Below are 22,328 nucleotides of genomic sequence, written 5' to 3' on the forward strand. Positions count from 1 at the left end.
GTAGCTTTTGGATTTGTTTTGTTTCTTAAATCTTTTTCATTTAGTTTGGTTGGGGGCAGGGGATTTAGTACCCATTACTTTCAACTGCATACATTAAAACTAGGGCTAGGCCCATTCCCCAACGAAATTTGATACCACTTTAAAAATAAAGTTTACCAGGTTTGCTTCCACCCCTCAAATACATCTCCAGCTTTTATGCCCATCATCTTCATGAGGAAGAAGCAATCCTCAGATCGCTCCTATTCTAGCCAAGGGACATGGAAGTCATTTTGTGAAAGGAGCTGTAATAGGCAGGAACGAGTGGACATCGCTCCTGCCCATGAGACCCTACTAGACCACCAGGAATCTACAAGATAGGCCCTTTGTCCACAGGGGTAAGAGGGAGCTTGATTGGGTCTTTATAATGTCTGGAGTGGGATCAGGATTGTGAAGGAGGGAAGGGGAATCGGAGGTAGTGAGGGCACCTGCGTCCCTCGTGGTTCCTGACCAGCATTCAGCCAGGGCCCATATCGACCAGGATCCACCTATGCTCCGGTGACCAGCATATGTATAATTGGTCCCAGATATTCATGCTGGTGCCAAAACATTGGCCAGCATTGAATAGCCAAGGCTAATTCTGCCCGCTATGGTCAGCTTTTTCAAAAACACTGATAGCCACAAGCTGACTATTGACCGAAGAGGAGTATTCTTTTACTAGTACTACTTATCATTTCTATAGCGCTACTTAGACATACTCAGTGCTGTACACTTGAACATGAAGAGACAGTCCCTGATCAACAGAGCTTACAATCTAATCAGGACGGACAAACAGGATAAATAAGGGAATTAGAAAGGTGAGAATGAAAAAACAGACATGGATACTGAACAAGTGAATAGGGTTAGGAGTTAAAAACAGCCTCAAAAAGGTGGGCTTTTAGCCTAGATTTAAAGATGGTCAGAGATGGAGCTTGACGTACTGGCTCAGGAAGTCTATTCCAGGAATATGGTGCAACAAGTTAAAAGGAATGGAGTCTGGAGTTGGCAGTGGAGGAGAAGGTTACAGATAAGAAAGATTTACCCATTGAATGGAGTTCCCGGGGAAGAGTGTAGGGAGAAAGAAGAGAGGTTCTGAGGAGTTGCAGAATGAATGCACTTGTAAGTCAGTAAGAGGAGTTTGAACTGTATGCAGAAATGGATAGGGAGCCAATAAAGTGACTCGAGGAGAGGGCTAATATGAGCATAGCAACACTGGCGGAATATAAGTCATGCAGCAGAATTTTGAACAGATTGAAGGGGAGAGAGATGGCTTAATGGGAGACCTATGAGAAGCAAGTTGCAATAGTCTAAGGAAGAGGTGATAAGAGTGTGAATAAGGGTTTTGGTAATGTGCTCAGAAAAGAAAGGACAAATTTTGGAGATATACAGAAAGAAACGACAGGTTTTAGCAGTCTGTTGGATATGTGCAGAGAGGGAGAGGAGTCAAAGATGATCCCAAGGTTACAAGCTGATGAGAGAGGGAGGATGAGAGTGTTATCCACAGAGACAGAGAATGGGGGTAGAGGTGAGGTGGGTTTAGGGGGAAAGATAAGAAGCTCAGTCTTGGTCTTGTTTAGTTTCAGATGGCGGTGAGAAATCCAGGCAGCAATATCAGACAGGCAGGCTTATACTTGGGTATGGATTCCTGCTGAAATTTCTGGTGTGGAGAGGTAGATCTGGGAGTTATCAGCATAAACTATGGGATGAAATCAAAGCACCAAGGGAAGAAGTATAGATGGAGAAAAGAAGAGGTCCCAAGACAGGGCCCTGAGGTACACCAACTGATAGTGGGATAGAAGTGGAGGAGGATCCATTGGAGTATACACTAGAAGTGCGATGAGATGATAAAACCAAGAAAGAACAGAGCCCTGAAATTCATAGGAGGACAGTGTATCAAGGAGGGAGAGAGAGGTGCTGCATGGGGGGGGAGGCGGGCAAGGAGGGAGAGAGGTGCTACATGGGAGTAAGGAAGGAGAGAGGTGCTGCATGGGGGACAAGGAAGAAGAGAGGTCTTACATTGGGGGGGGTAAGGAGGGAGAGAGGTGCTACATGGGGGGTAAGGAGGGAGAGAGATGCTACATTGGGTGGGGGGAGAGCAATGAGGGAGATGGGTACCTCATGGGGGACAAGGAGGGAGGGAAGTGCTGCATCGGGAAGGTAAGGACATATGTGCTGAATAAGGGGTGGGTCAATGAAGGACAGAGGTGCTGCATCAAGAGGAATGCAAGGAAGAAGAGAGGTGACAGGGAGGTTAGGTAATGAAGAAAGAGATTCAATGAGGTGAGGGGAATGAGGACGAGAAGGGGCCACAGAGAGGGAAAGAGGTGCTGGACTTTGGGGGGGGGTGGGGGGATTGGAAGGACAAGAAAGGAGAGAGGTGCCAGGACCTGCAAGGAAAAAGGAAGAGGGAGAAATGCTGACCCTGCAAAGAGGAGACAGAACAGGAGAGAGAGAACACTTGCTAGACCCCTGGGGGGAGGGGCAGGGGGATGGAAGAGAGAGGGAGCATTGCTAGCATGTGGCAGGGGTCATAGGGACACAGAAGAGTTATGTTGGACAGGGCAAGAATAGGAACACAGAGAAATATGCCCCCCAGGTTACAAAATCACTCACTGGGCCAGATCGGAAAAGAGAGGTGGAGGCATAGTGCTAATCTACCGAGCACAATTCACTACAGAAACCATCGCCGAGTCCATAACACCCCAACTAGAAATTGCTTCATTCAGAATCCAAAACAAATCCTGGATTGATCAACTGAACTGCATCCTGTTTTACCGACCGCCCGGTAACTGGAACGAAAGCCAGCCTATCTTCACGGATTTCATCTCAAACACTTGGTAAACAACTCCAATACACTAATACTAGGCGACATAAACCTTCACCTAGAAGACCCCAACTCAGCCAATGCTCTCGAATGCAAAGAATTCCTACAGTCTTGGGATGTCAAATGGCCTCACATGCAAACTACCCACAACAAGGGACACACACTAGACCTCCTATCATACAACCTATCCACAGATCACAACCTATCAATAGTAGATATCAAATGGTCAGAAGCACCTTGGACCGATCACTATAAACTGAACCTATCTCTAAACTGGCGAAAGAAGGGATCAAATGGCACACCAGAACAAACAACTTACACTACAAGAGGGTAAATAGATTCACAGATATTCTGGCAACAGATATATGACAACGGATGGACAACACGAACCGACTCCATACATTATCTCAATCACTGGGAGGTTAGATGTAGAAGCGTACTAAACGAAATAGCACCATTAAAGACACAAATATCAAAAAGACAAAACTCGATACCATGGTTCAATGATGAATTAAAAAAACTCAAAACACAATCCAGAAAACTTGAACAAGCATGGAAAAAAGTAAAAGACGAACGTATACTCAATGCATGGAAACAATTACACAGAAAATACAAATATGCAATCAGACAAACCAAAAGGGACACACACTAGACCTCCTATACAACCTATCCTCAGATCGCAACCTATCAATAACAGATATCAAATGGTCAGAAGCACCTTGGACCGATCACTATAAACTGAACCTATCCCTAAACTGGCGAAAAAAGGGATCAAATCGCACACCAGAACAAACAACTTACACTACAAGAGGGTAAATAGATCCACAAATATTCTGGCAACAGATATATGTCAACGGATGGACAACACGAACCGACTCCATACATTATCTCAATCACTAGGAGGTTAGATGTAGAAGCGTACTAAACGAAATAGCACCATTAAAGACACGAATATCAAAAGACAAAACTCGATACCATGGTTCAATGATGAATTAAAAAAACTCAAAACACAATCCAGAAAACTTGAACAAGCATGGAAAAAAATAAAAGATGAACATACACTCAATGCATGGAAACAAATACACAGAAAATACAAATATGCAACCAGACAAACCAAAAGGTCCTACTACAAGACCAAATTAGGACCGGATAACAAAGATCTGAAGAAACTATTTCAACTCGTAAATAAACTACTGGATTCCACCCCAATCACCACATCCAACACAGACATCCCACCTGCAGACAAACTGGCTACCTACTTTCAAGACAAAATAACAAAATTACGCAGCACTCTTCCTCATCTCAACACCGACATCGAACACTTCTTTGATGACCTGGACCTAATACCAGGCAGATACCCAGCTGACAGTATCTGGTCTACATTCAATCTACTCACCACTGAATCAGTTACACAAGCGACTCACAGGTTTGCCAACACCCACTGCAAACTGGACATATGTCCAGTCATCTACTTAAATCCGCCCCCAGCTGATTCATAGAAGACCTCACATCTCACCTAAACTTCATGCTACAACAAGGTTTCTTCCCCAAGGAATTCGGTAACATCCTACTTACCCCAATACCAAAAGACACTAAGAAAAAAATAAATGATCTCACCAACTACCGCCCAGTTGCATCCATCCCTCTAGTAGTAAAATTGATGGAGAGCTTGGTGACCAAACAGCTGACGAATACTTGGACGAGTTCTCAATACTACACGACTCACAATCAGGATTCCGCTCCCACCATAGTACTGAAACTGGCCTAGTCACTCTCCTGGGCAAATTCAAGCAGGAAATAGCCATAGGTAAAAGCATGCTTCTCCTCCAATTTGACATGTCGAACGCATTCGACATGGTAAACCACAATATACTACTAAGACTCCTTGGCCACTTCGGGATCATTGGAAATGTACTTAATTGGATCAAGAGCTTTCTAACCTCCAGAACATACCAAGTAAAATCAAATTCAAACATATCACCACCGTGGAAAGCAGACTGCGGAGTACCTCAAGGATCACCATTATCACCAATACTCTTCAACATGATGATGATCCCACTGGCAAAGTCCTTATCCAATTGAGGCCTCAACCCATTCATCTATGCAGATGATGTTACAATCTACATTCCCTTCAGACATGCCTTGACAGAAATAACCAATGAAATCCATGATGGCCTGAACATCATGGACTCATGGGCAAACTCATTCCAACTGAAAGTTAACACTGAAAAAACACATTGCCTCATCCTCTCATCTCAACATAACAACTACAAACCCGCAACCATAAATACCCCAGGACACACACTCCCCACTTCAGACAGTCTAAAAATACTTGGAGTCACAATCGACCGCAACCTTTCTCTCGAGAGCCAAGTAAGTATCGTAATAAAGAAAATGTTATATTCAATGTGGAAACTCAAACGAATAAAACCTTTCTTCCTGAGGGAAACCTTTTGAAACCTACTACAATCAATGGTCCTAAGCCATGCAGATTACTGCAACAGAATCTATGCAGGATGTAAAGAACAACTCACAAAAAAAACTCCAGACCGCCCAAAACACAGCAGCCAGACTAATATATGGTAAACCACGATTCGAAAGTGCTAAACCCCTACGAGAAAAGCTGCACTGGCTCCCAGTCAAAGAATGGATCATCTTCAAAATCTGCACTTTGGTCCACAAAATTAACTATGGTGTAGTCCCAGGTCAGTTGTGCCATTGTGAATAAAGACCTTGTTCAGGAAGACACTCATTGTGAGAGGACTTTTTGTTGGATCCACTGTTTGTTTTACCCTATTGGTTTTCCTGTGGAGAGCTCACCTTCTGTGGGTGTTTGCGTCCCAGGATACATGACAGACCTCATAGATCTACCAACCCGAAACAGAACCAGATCATCATGATCACACCTAAACCTACATTACCCAAATTGCAAAGGACTAAAATACAAAACAACTTACGCATCTAGCTTCTCCTACATAAGTGCACAACTATGGAATTGTCACGTCTGTGGCCGTGACCACCCTCAGCCTTACCTTATTTCTGGGGGTCAGCATCTGTGCTGGCTTCTGTCTGTCTGTGTTAGTTTTGTCTCTGGCTCTGTGTGCTGATTACTTCACTAGACCTCATCTGTGTGGGCTATGCCTCTCTGGGGAGCCAGCATCTTAGATGGCTTCCGCCTGCTCTGTGCCAGTTTCCAAGATGGCTCCTGCTTGTCTTTCCTGTGTGTTCACTTCCTATGTGTGTCAAGCCTCTCTTTGGTGTGAGTGTGTTCCCTGCTCTTGTCCTGCGCAGGTGACATCATTAGTGAGGGCCTTCATAAGGAAGTGCTGTGCTTGCATTCAGGGCCTTTGCATGTTATGCTATAGGTCGTCAGGTTAGTGTGTGCTCTGTTGCGCTGCTACTTAGCCTTTCTCTGGGGCTTTTGCCCATCTGCTGTCTTGTGTCTGCGGACTGCTAGTCCTTCTGTGAGGGGCTCTGCCCTGCTACTTTGTGTCTGTGGACTGCTTGTCCTTCTATTGCCTTGCTCCAAGTTTGGAGTCTGAAGCTACAGCCCTTTTCTCTCTGTCTGTGTTTGGAGTCTGTAGCTTCAGCCCTGATCCTGTTATCTCTGGGTTTTTCCGCTGTCTGCTGCCTGCCCAAAGACTCGGTTAGCTCCTGGTTTATTCTATTGTCTGCTGCCTGTCCAAAGACCCTGCTAGCTCCTGGTTTATTCTTCTGTCTGCTGTCTGCCCAAAGACACTGTTAGCTCCAGGTTTATTCTATTGTCTGCTGCCAGCCCCAAAGACTCTGCTAGTTCCTGGTTACTTCTTCTGTCTGCTTTTCCAAGCCTGCTGGTATATCCTGAATCCTGTTTCTGCCAGGCTTGCTTGTATTTTCTGAACCCTGCTGCTGCCTAGCTAGTGTGTATATCCTGAACCCTGCTTCTGCCTAGCTAGTATGTATATCCTGAGTCCTGCTTCTAGCTAGTGTGTATCTCCTTAGTCTGTCTTGTGTTTCTTGCTAGTGGCTGCACAGCAGCTTTTAGTATGAGTCTAGTGTTTAGTCTAGCTTCCCTCGTGTTTCCCAGACCCAGGGTGGGTCCTCTGGATCTTCAGTTCCGGCCTTGTCCTGCCGGCCACCCGCACGCTGGAGCTCAACTCCAGCGGAACGGTGGTCAAGCGCAGGTGAAGCTGTTCCTGTTCTGCCGGTTCCAGTTGCCTGCCTCAGTTACTACTCCACTCCAGAGTTCCAGTCCTGTTCTTCCTTGTATCCAGTTCCAGGGTGGTCTTGCCTGTCTCTGTCGCTCCACGGCAGGGGTCCAAGGGCTCACGAATCTAGGTTCTGCCTCGGGGACCTGACAGGAATGGACTCCCATATGCTGTGAAAACAATCCATGACCATCTAAACTTCAGGAAACAACTGAAAACTCACCTTTTCAAACACAGCATAACCAATGATCTTACTGGACAATCCACTATCCACACTCCCTTCGACCCCATGACGCCTGATTTTGACATCTACCTCATCTGACCACAATATAACCTTGTATTTGTTATCAACTGAACTGGCAAACACCTTTACAATACTATGTAAGCCACATTGAGCCTGCAAATAGGTGGGAAAATGTGGGGTACAAATGTAACAAATAAATAAATAAATTGGAGATGCTCAACTTGGTGGGAAGACAGAGGGTGATGCTGGGTCAGACAGATAGGGATGCAGAGAGAAGATGGATGGTGGACATGAAGAGAAAGGAAGTGCCAAGTGGACAAGGAGACTCTGGCAAAACAGTTAAGAGAAAAAAGAGGAAAGCAGAAACCAGAGACTGGGTCTAACACAATAAGAAAAACAAAATGACCAGACAACAAAGGTAGAAAATGAATTTTATTTTCTATTTAGAATATGTCAGTTTTTGGAATGTGCCTGGGGCGTATGAGAAAAACCTTACTTATTGGTCTTCAATCAGCAGAATAGCAGTGGTAAATCATCAGCTTTCAGCAAAGGTATGCCTAGCATGCCTGCATGAGGGGGGAGGGGGAAGAGAGAGGAATGTGTTGCCCCCCCCTTGTCCACCACAGCCCCCCCCCCCCCCAAATTGCAGGGCTAGCTATGAACAGAGAGAGAGCGTGTTAAAAAAAAAATCCAGCACACCACTGGGTGTGAGCATTAGGCAGGCTGCACATATGTATTTGTCTTGAACTGGTTTGCTGGGACTAACAAAGCTATGAATTACTATCCAGCTCATTTTCGAAAGTGATCGCCGGCAATCTTCCGACACAAATCGGGAGATTGCCGGCGATCTCCTGATTCCGGCCAAATTGGTATTATCAAAAGCCGATTTTGGCCAGCCCCAACTGCTTTTTCGTCATGGCGCCAGCCAACCTTCAAGGGGGCGTGTTGGTAGGGTAGTGAAGGCGGGGCGGGGGCTTGGGTACGAGATGGCCGGCTTCGCCTTATAATGGGAAAAAAAGTGGCCGGTTCGAACGAGCATTTCACCGGCTGGACTTGGTCCATTTATTTTTAGGATCAAGTTTCAAAAAAGTGCCCCAATTGACCAGATGACCACCGGAGGGAAGTGGGGATCACCTCCCCTTACTCCCCCAGTGGTCACCAACCCCCTCCCACCCCCCAAAAAATAAAATAAAACATTTATTTGCCAGTCTGAAATGTCATACCCAGCTCCTTGACAGCAGTATGCAGGTCCCTGGAGCAGTATTTAGTGGCTGCAGTGCACTTCAGGCAGGTGGACTCAGCCCCCCCCCCCCCCCTACCTGTTACAGTTGTGGTGATAAATATTGAACCCTCCAAAAAAACCCCAAAACCCACTGTACCCACATGTAGGTGCCCCCTTCACCCCTTAGGGCTATGGTAATGGTGTAGAATTGTGGGGAGTGGGTTTTGGGGGGAATCGGGGGGCTCAGCACACAAGGTAAGGGAGCTATACTCCTGGCACCTATTTTTTTTTTAATATTTAGAAGTGCCCCCTAGGGTGCCCAGTTGGTGTCCTGGCATGTCAGGGTACCAGTGCCCTAAAAATGCTGGCTCCTCCTACGACCAAATGGCTTGCATTTCGCCGGGTTTGAGATGGCCGGGCCCGGTTTCCATTATGGCTGGAAAACGAAGCCAGCCATCTCATGTAAACGATTTAGCCGGCCCCAACCGTATTCCGAAAATACGGTTTGCTCCGCCCCTTTGCGGAGCCGGTCCCGAAGATGGCTGGCCATCGATTTCACTGGCGCCGTTCGATTATGCCCCTCCATGTAACTTTGTAAGTCTAAGTGCTTTGAAAATATGCCTCCCTGTCTCTAAGACCCTATATTTTGACAGCTCTTCTCCAGTCCTCCTGGACTGCTTAATTATTCAATAAGATATCTCATCTGACCTCATTGCTTTGTCTTAGTTTATCTAGCTGCACATATGGGGTTGACCTTTTTTCTTTTCTTGAATTGCTTAGTCATTCTTGCTTGGGGATTGAGACATTCTCCTTTTTCTAAAAAAAAAGTTAGGCTCGTAGAATTTACTGAAGAATAGATTGAGAACAAGTGTAACCTGAGCAAAGTATTTGAACACAAATGTATTAAGATCTATGAATACTTTATTTATTTATTTATTTTGCTGCATTTGTATCCCACATTTTCCCACCTCTTTGCCGGCTCAGTGTGGCTTACATTGTGCCGTATTGGCGATCGCCATTTCCGGAATAAGAAGTACAGAATATTATTGCAATTAAAGTACAGAAAATATAAAGTAAATTAGAAGTAAATATACAATTCATTTCAGGTATTTGAGATCAAGGGTAATGTATAATGATCAGTAATGACAATGTGATTAAAGTAACCAAATAAAAGAGTTCAATGTTAACTTGTTCTGGTAAAGTTTTGATGTCAGAACGTTTATGAAGGATCATTTTGATAAGTCTCTTTGAACAGATTAGTCTTTAGTAATTTCCGCAAGGCTGCCAGATCGTGCGTTGTTTGATGTTACTTGGCTGATTCGTTAAAAAATCAAAGTTATCTGTGTGAGGTCTCAAAGAAACTGAAGCGGCAAGGTCAGTTCTGAGGTTCTGTATAAAAAGAAAAGTTCTCTCGTATTTCAGCGCTTACTGCAATTGGGAAAGACAAGGAAAAATTCTATGCTGAGTTTAAAACATGAAAACTGTGGAGGGCTAGATGAAATGCACTACCCTGTTAGTGCCTGATAATGCCATTAATGTACATTATTTTACCACAGATCTTATTTTAAGCAGTGGGACATATTGAATAACAGAATGTGCTAACACGGTATTGCACTTTAATAATTCTAGCCTGGAGAGTCCTCACATAATAAGGCAGATCTCCTCTAAAGTAAGGCTTTTCATCCATAGGAAGAAACTATCAGGGTAAAGGTTACAGTTCTGCTGAAAGCTTTACAGATTTGTCAGTACAATCACCAGATGGCAGTATAACAATAAAACAAGTTCTGTGACACCTAAGGCAATCCAGGTGCATCTAACCACAGTCTGGTAATGGAAAGTATAGGTAGGCTTCTCCTCCAGCTCTACCTGAGGGGCAGGTATGAGGATATACAGAGAGAAGCAAAGACAAGACAATATCTAGAAGTCTATGAACTGAAATGCTCAAAGTCTTGGGAATGAAATTCTTGATTTTCTAGAGACAGATATAAATCTTGTAGTTGTCCCAGAAACATATTGAGTGAGTTTTGTAATCAGGATAGTCTTACCAGGCTATAATATTTTCAGGGAAGACAGGAAAGAAAGGAAGTGGAATAGTAGTTTACATAAACAGTAATTTTCATGTGGCAGAGTTGCTGGGTGTATTGAGAAGAGGTGGCACTGTAAGTTTCTGACAGTATGAAAAAGGAGATTGCCCTTTTGTCTCCAGTGGAGTGACTTACAGACCAAGAGTAGAGATGGCCAAGGGGATATGGATGTCACTGGAGCCATACTCAAGGTTAATAATTTATTGACGACATGACACAGCTGTGTTTCAGCAAGTGCCTGCATCAGCAGTCCTGAATTCTCTATGGGAGTAAGTTCAATGTTTTTACAAACATTAAGATCCTTTACACAATAAATTGATCCAACAAAGAGACAGCTGAATAGTATTGAACAGAGAAATTTCACAGGCTCACATGTTCATAGTTGCTGCAAAAGTAAACAAAACAGTTTTTAACTGTTTGCTGTTGTGCTCATAAAGGATAGTATTTCATGTACCTATAGATAATATATAAACCGCTTTCATTGTACTACAGAAAGGAGGTATAACATACCTGATATGCCCATGTGCACACCTTTGCAATTGGAAGCTATAGCATTTAGGAATCTGTTTATAGAATAGTGCCTAGGTACATTGCGCATATAACTGCAAATCTGTGTCAATTAGTGTCAACCAGTAGCGTATCAAGGGTGGGATGGTGGGGGGCGGTCCACTCCGGGTGCAGGCAGCAAGGGGGTGCATGGAGCAGTCATGCGGCTGTCTGCTCCGCCAGTCCCCTCCGCCTTCTGACGTTACTTCCTGTTCTGGGGCAGGGGACTGGTAGAGGAGTTGACAGCTATACGACTGCTCTGTGTATCCCCTTGCTAGGAGGAAGAGGGTGGGGTGATGTGCATTGTTGGGGGGGGGTAAGATGTGCCTCCGGGGGGGTGGGGGTGTGACAAGCCTAAGGGGTTGATGCGCCTTGGGGAGGTGATGGGCCTCGGGCTGGGGGGGGCAAATAAACTCTTCGACGCTCTTACTGCTTGTTTGCCTTGGTCACTTGGAACTCTCCTCTCTTTCACCCTTGTTGGTGTGAGCATCTACTTTATAAAATTACCCAGTGTATCCCGATGAGCTCCAGATTTTGAATGTGCACAGGATAGGAAAATGGGGTAGGGGTGTGGCTATGATTTGTAAGGCAGTTTGGATGTGCTAGTTTTCTTGGACATGGAGGGTCTTTTATCTCGATCTAAAAGAGCTGGAGGAGATCGTGATTTCTACTCTGTTTTATAGAGCTCTTAATTCTATTAGTTCATTTGCAGGATCCCTCCTGTGGTTTTTGCAATCACTTTTCCTTTTATGATTTTAGTTGATTTTGTGTTCAAATCTTATACAAATAAACAATGGCATCAAATAAAGGTAGAGAAAATCATATGCATAATTCAGTCAATGCTTTCTAACTTTAATACACAAATAAAGGTATTAAATAAAGTAGCGAGCTCTGGCTCTTATAGCCACCTACAATCAGGGCTTTTTTTGAGGGGATACTTGGGGGTACTGAGTACTGGCACCTTTTTCATTGTCTGCTAAAATTGACTCGTCCCCAAGTTATAATGAAAGAGCTCGGGCTCTACACACCAATTTTGCCTTTTCATAGATTCTGTGACTGGTTGCAGGGGGCCTGGCTATTGTAGGGTGGATCCCTCAGTGATTACCTCTCCCCCGAAGGATGGCCCGGCATTTGAGTACCAGCACCTTTTTTGCTAGAAAACACACACTGCCTACAATATAACATGGAACAGCCACTAATCCATCTAATCCCATGAAACCCTTCCCAGTCCTATTATATATGAACAATTTTATTGAACAAAGTGAAAGATTCTCAAATAACAGTGTAACCAGAGTTGTGCAATGTTTTACAAAATATCTGGGCAGGAACATAAACAGTAATCCACAGAGCAATCTGAGAAGAAAGCCCACCCAGGTTATTAATTCTCCCTCCTATCGTAATAACCCTATGTCATAGAACAGAAAGTACTAATATTATAGCCAACCCAGAACTTATCCCTACTTCACCCAACCCACCTCTTTTTGATTTGTAGTTGATTTTAATATTTCATCAGATTTGATTCTCGGAGGGGCTGGGGGGGATTTTTTTTTTTTTGTCTTTGATGGAAGATCTGGGATTGGTTAGTTAGTTCAAGAACTGACTCATTAGCCGTTGAGAATACATTGCACTATTCTGGTTCCAGTCCAGTTTCATGGACAGATCGTTTGTTATTGACCTACGGGTTGGAAATTGAATGTGTGAGAGACAGAATTCCCAACTTAAATTATCTCTTGTAGGCTTAATCATTTGGGAGATGGGACTAGATGGGATTGAGTGATTTGTCTACTAAATTATGTGATCAAGGAGGGAATAAACAGGTATGGTTAAACTCCTTAAAGGAGATGTTTCATAAATTGGAGTTACCAGTCAGTTAAATACCTAAAGATTTTCTGATTCATCACAGGATATGAAGTGCAAAAATCATCAAACTGGAAGAAATCTTTGTCAAGAAGACAGGAAAGAATATGTACAGGCAGAGTTTTAGATAGAACATGGAGAGGGAATTCATATGTCTGTCACATGGAATTTCCATACTATTTTATAAGAGGTTCTGCCAAACATAGAGCTTCTTATAAAAGAAATGCAGGATCATGTGTCAAAATCCTTTCATATACAGAGGGAGAGTAGGCCATGTTAACAAGCTGTATAAGGGGAAAAAAACCATTAAAACCCCCCTGTCTCCCAACAAGGATAGGAGAGCAGTTTTCAAAAATCACTGCTCCCTCTATAAAGGGCCCCAATCCCAGCATCAGTGTCTCCTCCCAAATGGCAGCCCCTATATAAGGCCTCCCTTCTGATTATGACCCCCCTGTAGCCGGTCTCCCTCCCCCCCCCATCAAAGCTTTCTTGATGCCAGCTCTCCCTCCAATTTGAAACCCCCACAGTGGCACAGTCCCCCCATATATGGCACAGACTTCCACCTGATCAAGACCCTCCCTACAACACACATACACTCATGATAAAGAGTCCCCTCCCACCCAATCAAAACCCCAACATGAAACACTCCTTCCTGGTCAAGACTTTCTCATGGTACTTACATATACCTCCAATCAAGAGCCCCCATAGCAACATACCCTTATATGGAAGCTTGAACCCAAGCGGTAATACTGCCTGACATTTAGGCATTCATTTTGCATGGCTTGAGCCACACCCCTCTAGACACCAGGGACCTACAGTAAATATAGGGAGTCAGTTGGAGGGTGGGGTGGGGGGCTGCTGGAGGAGCCTGCTTACATAGGTTGCACTTTAGGATGGGAGACTTTTGGGCCTGGAGTGAGTTTGCTCGTGTTGGTGCAGTTTGTAACTGAGGGATATGTGTGCTACAGTGGGTCTTGATTGCAAAAGGAGGTTAGTACCAAGGAAGGGGCCCAATGGGGGAGCCTCTGTGCTACAGGGACATCCAGGAAGATATGGAATTGGGGAAATGATGCCTTTCGGGTGGGCTGAGTGGATCAAATGTCAGGGGGTGTCTCTTGGGAGGGGCAGAGATCAAAGAGATAATGGTGTTTACATCTGCCCTTACAGCAAGCACTTAAGACATACCTCAGGGTAGTTATAAATACCAAAGTCTTTTTCAATACAGATGTGGATTCCCTATGTGAATTAGGGAATCCATATCTGTATTGTAGGCCTGCCCAGACCAATCTCTCTCACCTCCCTACTCGCATGCCAATTCTCTTTCTCTTATTGGCATTCATCTGTTGAAATGTAAAAATAAGAAGCTGGAATTATATTCTGCAATGTACTAGCACACACATCATCTCCAAAATTCATGTAAAAAAGGCTTCCTCTAGCATTGTAAAGGTAATTGAGAAAACAATGATGAAACCCAAATATAACTTAAAGTGGTTGTCAGGGCCTTGTTTCATGAAGACTACTTATATATTTTTTTTAATTATCTTATTGATTGCAGTCTTCTACGGCTGTTATTTTAAATATATGCTTGCTTGGAACAACTATGTTGATGATGATGATGTTCTGATCGTTACTTATGAAGACATGAAAAAGGTGAGGTGTAAGAATGTGGCATTTTACTGTTGATTTATCTACCTGACTTCTTTTCTGGTGAGCATCAAGTTGAAAAGAATAAATATTACTAAGCAGAAAGCATGATGGTGGTCAACAGTCAAGTAGAATGTTAGGAATTATTCAGTAGTAGATGGAGAATACAGCAAAGACTATTATAATACCCCTTTATAGTTCCGCGTTGCAAAGCACCTTGCGTATTCTGTGTAGTTGTGGTCATCCCATCTCACAAAAGATATAGCAGAACTCGAGCAGGTATAGAGAAGGACAATGAAAATTATAAATGGGATGCAACTAGGGCTGCAAGTTAATCACAGTTAACTCTGTGATTAATGCATTAATTATTAATTGCAATTTATAAAATTAATCACATCTCCTCCAAACTTTCTCTTCTTCTGTCTTCCACTCCCAACACCTGTCCTCAGCATGATCTGGCATATTTCCACCCCCTGGCAATTCAACATCACCAATCCCCCTCCCCCTAAAAAAAAAAGGCAGTCTACCTTAAAGGTGGTCTTCCCTTGGTCCCTGGCATTGGCAGCATTGCACATACACTGCCTGTGGCCTGCTCTGAAGCTTTTCCTTTGACCCACCCTGACCATGCTGAAACAAAGTGATGTCAAAGGAGTCAGGATGGGCCTGAGAGTACGCTTCAAAGCAGGCCAATGCAGCTGCTGCTAAGAACCAACAAAAGACCACCTTTAAGGTAGACCAGCAGGGGCAGAGGATTAAGAAGGAGGATAGATGCTGAACCCTGTATGGGGGAAGGGGAGTGAGCTGCAAACCTGCAAGCAGAACTGGAGCGGCCACGGGTGGAAGCTGTGATCAAGGCAGGGACTTCCAGCAGTTACAAGATGAGCTTGATGTTGTTCACCACCATGTTTTGTTGCTGCTCTGGGAGTGGAGGGGAGGGAGGGAGAGGTACTGGACAATGAGAGGGAGGGAGGAAAGGAAGATAGAGACAGAAAGAGGAAGAGAATGGACCCTAGGAAAGAAAGAGAGAAAATGGACCTATGTTAGATCTGGGGGTGGGAGGAAGGGAAATTATCGGTGGTGTTTGATATATTGCCTTTTTTGTGGTTATTATCAAGGTGGTTTAAATATTATGTACAGGTACTTATTTTGTACCTGGAGCAATGGAAGGTTAAGGGATTTGCCCAGAGTCATAAGGAGCTGAAATTGGAAATAAGTAATGTTTTATATATACCTTTACTTGCACGATTTATCATGTTTGAAAATTTTAATTGAAGTGTGGCCCTAGATGGAACAACTCCTCTGTAAAGAGAGGCTAAGCAGATTAGGATTTTGTGACCAGCGTGGAAAGTGGCTTTTTAAATTGTTAGAAAATTGACAATAAGATATGGAAAGGGACCTGGATTTAGTGTTGATCTTTTAAAATCATAGAGGTGTCTTGTCAATAGAGAAAACAAGCCAGTTCAGTAACAGATTCTAGGCACACAGGATTGATTTGGAAAGCGTAGTAGGAAAGGGATTCAGAGCTGAGGTAAAATACAAGATGAGGGTATGGCATTTGGGTTGCATATGAGAATGTATGGCGCTCATTGTCAAAAGAGAAAAACATCCAAAAAGTGTCAAAACCTTTTGCAAATGTCTGTGCAATTTGTCTGCAGTGCGTCAAAATCACAAGGGGGCGTGCCAGGGCATTTTAGGAGTGGGATTAGGTGGGCTTAGGGTGTGCCTTACACTTGGAAGTTTTACAGCCATAATGAAACAAACTAAAAACGTCCAGGGCGAAAATCTAAATGATTTGGTCAAGACCTCTTTTTATAACGAATAAGGCATAAAAAGGTGCCCTAAATGACCAAATGACCACTGGAGAGAATTGGGAATGACCCAACCTTACTACCCCAGTGGGCACTGACCCCCCCCCCCCCCCTCAAAAATGTGAAAAAAAATTACCAGCCTCTATGACAGCCTCAGATTTTATAGCCAGGTCCATTAGAGCTGCATGCAGGTCACTGTAGATAAGTGGACCCAGGCCCATATCTCCCCCCCCCCCCCCACAAGTTACAATTGTGGTGGAAATTGTGAGCCCTCTAAAACTCACCAGAAACCCACTGTTCCCACATATATATATGCCCCCTTCACCCATAAGGGTTATTCTAGTGGTGTACAGTTGGGGGCAGTAGGTTTTGAGTGGGTTTTGAAGGGCTCAGCAAACAAGATAAGGGAGCAACGATGAGATGTGTATCTGGGAGCATTTCTATGACATTCACAGTATTGCCCCCTAGGGTGCCCCATTGCTCTCTTGGGACATCTGGGGGACCAGTCTACTAAAAATGGTGGCCTTTCCTACATCCCAATGGCACAAAGAACACAAAGGGTTGTTATAAATGGTATTTTTGAAAAAGAAAAAGAGAGAAATTCTGCGGTTTCAAAAATGGTCGTTTCCTATTTGGATTTCGGACGTTTATCACAAAACGTCCAAAGTCCGACTTGGACGTCATATTGAAAATGCCCCTCCAAATGTTCATGTACCAAACATGCAAGAATAATAACTTGCATTGGATGAGCCAATTTGGTCATTTTCTGCTGTCATTTGCTATATTATGTATTTTGTATTTGCTATATGTGCTCTGGAAGATACGTATTTGATAATTCAATGCATGTGCATATTTCCTGTACTCCCCCAGACTTCCTCATACCTCCAGAGATGCCCATTACTACTACTACTACTACTTGACATTTCTAAAGCGGTACTAGGGTTACGCAGCGCTGTACAATTTAACATAGAAGGGCAGTCCCTGCTCAAAGGAGCTTACAATCTAAAGGACAAATGTACAGTCAGTCAAATAGGGGCAGTCTAGATTTCCTGAAAGGTATAAAGGTTAGGTGCCGAAAGCAACATTGAAGAGGTGGGCTTTGAGCAAGGATTTGAAGATGGGTAGGGAGGGGGCTTGGCGTAAGGGTGGTATTCTTCTCTCCCAGATCATATCTCCTTTTGCCAGCAACCTTTCCCCACACAGCCCATGCCCTCTCTGAGTTCCTTTGACCCTCACAGCCTATTTCTACTCCTCTCTCACAGCTCTGTCAGTCCCTGTCCCCCTTACCCAGCCTCTGTTCCAGGGGCGTAGCCAGACCTCGGCGGGAGGGGGGTCCAGAGCCCAAAGTGTGTGGGTGGGTATATTTTAGCCCGCCTACCTCAGCCGCCGACCCCCCCCCTGCCGATAACCCTCTGCCGCCACCAACCCTCCCCCGCCACTCCCGACACCCCCACCGCCGCCGCAAGGCACCCCTGCCGGCGGGGGTCCCCAACCCCCACCAGCCTTAGTCCTCCTCAGCGCCAGTCCCCGGCGCACCCGCCCACCCCACCGATCCGCACCGCGAGTCCCGACATCCTGCGTCAGGACCCACAGCACAGACCAGCGAAGTGAGCGAACGCATTCATTCAGTTATTAAATATAGTTATTAGGGATGTGCAGAGGACAAACATTTTCAGTTGTTATAGGCTTTTACTCAATTTTTCTACACATATGTTTTAATATAATTTTTTTAAAACACATTAATCTAATTACATAGCATTAGTTCATAGGTTAACATTCCCTAAATTGATTTAGCATATTCTATGGGGCTCAATTTGGAGCTCCTGCCAGCTCAGCACGTGCGCCGGTGGTAGTTCCAGCCCAGTTGCTCGCCATTTCCTGCGCTGGAGAAAATAGGGCTTGATTTTTTTTTTGCACAGCAGTAATCGGGCATCACCGTGCACTACCTGGTTACCGCTGGATTAGCGCGGGAGCTCTTATCGCCACCTCATTGGGTGGTGGTAAATGTTCCTCCTCAAATGGCCATGCGGTAAGAGCAATCTTGCAGTATGGCCATGGCTATTTTCAGCCTTTTTTACCCGCTGCGGTAAAATGGGCCACAACGTGCTGCAAAAACAGCGCCAACCACTAATACAGGGCTCCTTTTACCGCAGCTTAGTAAAAGGACCCCTTATGTTTGTAAGGAAGCAAGAGAGGCTGGTCACACTGAAGGTGATCAAAGTTCAGAGACAACAAGTCACAGAAGAGGGCAAAGAAAACAAAACACCAGTATGGTAAAAGGTAATTTTATTGACAAAATAAATCTTAGACACAGGACCTAACGTTGAAAGAAGCCAACATTGCCATACCCCTGATGCAGGCGTATGATGAAATGTAAAATAGGAGTAATTAGTGAGGTAATTAAATTTACTGACGACACAAAGTTTTTTTCAAAGTTCTTAAATTTCAAGAGGATTGTGAAAAATTACAAGAGCACCTTACGAGACTGGGAAACGGGGCTTCCAAATGGCAGATGATGTTTAAGGTGAGCAAGTGCAAATTGATGCTTGTGGGAAAGAGGAACCTGAACTATAGCTACGTAATGCAAAGTTCCACATTAGGAGTCACCGACCAGGAAAGGGATCTAGGCGTGGACTTCACATAAAAGGTCCCAGGTATACATCTCACCATTTCCCCCTTATATTGTATGGTGAGTCATCCAAAATCCACCAAAAACCTACTGTACCCAACTGTATACCACTACAATACTCCTTATATCTGCAGGTGTCACCTATATGTGGATACAGCAGGGGCGTATCTGCGTGGGGCCTCAGGGGCCTGGGCCCCCGCAGATTTTGCCCTGGACCCCCCTACCGCCATCAACCCTCCCCCGCTGCCGTTCTTACTTTTGCTGGCGGGGGACCCCAACCCCCGCCAGCCGAGGTCTGCTTCCACCTGCCGCTGCCTTCAAAACTTCTTCTTCAGCCGGCGGGGGACCCCAAACCCCCGCCAGCCGCCCCGCGCTGTTTAAAATTCATCTTCGGCCTCCGTGGCCGTGCTGCTGGGATAGGCGGCGCTGTTGAAATCCACTTCGGAGTCTGACGTCGCAGCACGTACAACGTACAACGACGTCAGACTCCGAAGTGGATTTCAACAGCGCCGCCTATCCCAGCAGCACGGCCACGGAGGCCGAAGATGAATTTTAAACAGCGCGGGGCGGCTGGCGGGGGTTTGGGGTCCCCCGCCGGCTGAAGAAGAAGTTTTGAAGGCAGCGGCAGGTGGAAGCAGACCTCGGCTGGCGGGGGTTGGGGTCCCCCGCCAGCAAAAGTAAGAACGGCAGCGGGGGAGGGTTGGCGGCGGGAGGGGGGTGGAGAGACTAAGTTATTGGTGGCGGTGGGGGCTCGGCGGCGGCGGCGGCGGCGGCGGGGGGGGCGGGGGGGGGCGCTAAAATGTGCCCCCTCCCTCTGGCTCTGGCCCCCCCTACCGCCGGAGTCCAGATACGCCCCTGGGATACAGTACGTTTTTTTTTGGGGGGGGGGGGTTGGATGGCTCACACTTTCCACCACAAGTGTAACAGTTGGATATGGGCCTGGGTTCCATTCTCTACACTGTACTTCACCAACCACTAGGCTAAACCTGGGACCTACTTGCTACTCTAATAGGACTGGCCATAACATCTGAAGTTGTCATAAAGTCTGATATGTACTTCTTTCACATCTTTGGGGGTGGGAGGGGGATAAGCACCACTGGGGGAGTAAGGTGGGTCATGTCTTAATCTCTTCAATGGTCATTTAGGGCACCTTTATGTGACTTAGTCGTGACTGAAACAGGTCTAGACCAAAACGTCTAACTTTTAGCCCTGGACATTTTAACTTTGTTTCGTTACGGCAGAAAAACATCCAAGTTTTGGGAACGCCTAAATCCTGCTCCAAACATGCCCCTGACACACCCACTTGTGATTTGTGCATACTGCACTGAACAACATTTTAAAAATGGGTTTTGAAAATAGCGATTTGGATGTTTTGGCAAAACAAAAGTCCATCTGCGGCTTAGTTCCACTTTTTCGACATTAAAGAGTCCCTTAATAGGCAAGCATTAGAAATCATATATGTGAACTAATAATAGAAAAATATCCCTAAATAGGAAAGGAAGTGTAGTGGTAGGTAAAGACACATATATTTGTGTAAGAAAAACGTAAGTAACTTGTTTCAAGATACTTAAGGAAAGCTAAAAGCTAGGTAGGTGTGTGTACCTAAGCTAGATATATAATTTCAGAGAAGGAAACCTTTGTATTGTGAGTGTCCGTTATGGATATGTAAGTATGTATGTATGCACATGTATATGAGCAATCACTGTAATTTTAAATTTATTTTCATAAATTATAATTGAATATTTGATATCAACTTGAAATTGCTTTTAATTTGCAATTGAGTATGAAATTGATTTAGAATGCGGAATATGAAATTGAATTTCCATTTGAATTTGTATCATGGCTTTTATTTTGTTTCACCGCTATAGCATAAATCAAATAATCGGTATTCTTTTAATATAGATTTAAAAGAACCAATAGTTATGAGCTCTGTAACAAGTCAGGGATCAATTAACACAAACAAACACAATTGTATAAGTCTGTCTGAAAAATAGACAGTGAAAAAGAAACACATGGTGTAATCCTGTCAATGACAGGAAAGCAAAATGAAAACCAAAGGGAATAAGTAAAACAACTTTAAAAAGCAGAAATCTGGAAAAGCAAACATTTTATATAAATATGAAAAGTAAAAAGTGTTAAAGTAAATATGTTAAAGTGAAAGTTTTAGAAGCCATCATGTAAAAAATTATCGTGTTAAAAATACAAGGTTAGAAATAATCATGTTAAGGGTTATCATGTTAGAAATAATCAACACTGGGCCTTCAGGATAGAGAACGGTCATCCTTTAATCTGAAAATGACCCGACACGGGCCGTGTTTCGGCGTACAAATGCTTGCCTCAGGGATCAGAATGGTTCTTATGTGTATAATATGGAATAGTGGAAATGAACCACGAAGTTAGGGCATATTGCCCACAACTGTCGCCCACTATTCCACATACACATAAGAACCATTCTGAACCCTGAGGCAGGCGTTTGTATGCCGAAACATGGCCCGTGTCGGGTCATTTTCAGATTAAATGACGACCGTTATCTCTATCCTGAAGACCCAGTCTTGCTTTTTTTTTCTGTTTATGCTTGTATGCTGTTTTTACCCTCTCTTCTGTGACTGTGGAAGAAATAATTATGTTAAAATTTAAATGTGAAAAGTTATCACGTTAAAATAAAATGTTAGAAATACCCATTGCCGTGGGATGTCTTTTTATAACCTAAATTAAGGAACAAAGAATGAATGAGTTATACATTAAAATAAGTAAATGTTTAATTGGGTCTGCTGAGAATTAAAAGGAAATGATCAATACCAAATTAAACCCCCGCCCCCTTTACCAAGATGCATTAGTGGCTGCAGCGCGGTAATGAATGGACTGTGATGGCATTACTTCACTGGCATTCGCTAGCATAGCTTTGTAAAAGGGTGGTGTGGGGGGGGGGGGGTAAACTTACAGTGAAGATTCTTTTATTCTTGTAGTGGTTCACTGTCCAGAAATAGACATGAATTAGATTAGCAATCTGTCATCATACAGTTTGGATTGATTATTTTCTGGGTAACTGTATTTCTCCGAGGACAAGCAGGCTGCTTGTTCTCACGACTGGGGGTGACGTCCGAGGCAGCCCCCACCAACCGGAAAGAAGCTTCGCGGGACGGTCGGCACGCAGGGCACGCCCACCGCGCATGCGCGGCCGTCTTCCCGCCCGTGCGCGACCGCTCCCGCCAGTTCCTTTTTTTCCGCGCCTGGAGAGAGTCGTGTTTTGCGCTCTCTCTGTTCAGCC

At 44.4% G+C, this 22,328-nt stretch overlaps 1 protein-coding gene across 1 annotated transcript in view; it reads left to right on the forward strand.

Annotated features, from left to right (window-relative positions):
* Positions 1 to 22,328, forward strand: part of LOC115465717 (sulfotransferase 6B1-like) — a 76,811-nt gene that overhangs the window by 37,515 nt on the left and 16,968 nt on the right. The window contains exon 5 of the mRNA XM_030196399.1: positions 14,535 to 14,629. Coding sequence (XP_030052259.1) covers positions 14,535 to 14,629 — 95 coding nt within the window. The remainder of the gene's footprint in view (positions 1 to 14,534; positions 14,630 to 22,328) is intronic.

The sequence above is a fragment of the Microcaecilia unicolor genome, chromosome 3 (assembly GCF_901765095.1).
Source record: "Microcaecilia unicolor chromosome 3, aMicUni1.1, whole genome shotgun sequence".
NCBI lineage: Eukaryota > Metazoa > Chordata > Amphibia > Gymnophiona > Siphonopidae > Microcaecilia > Microcaecilia unicolor.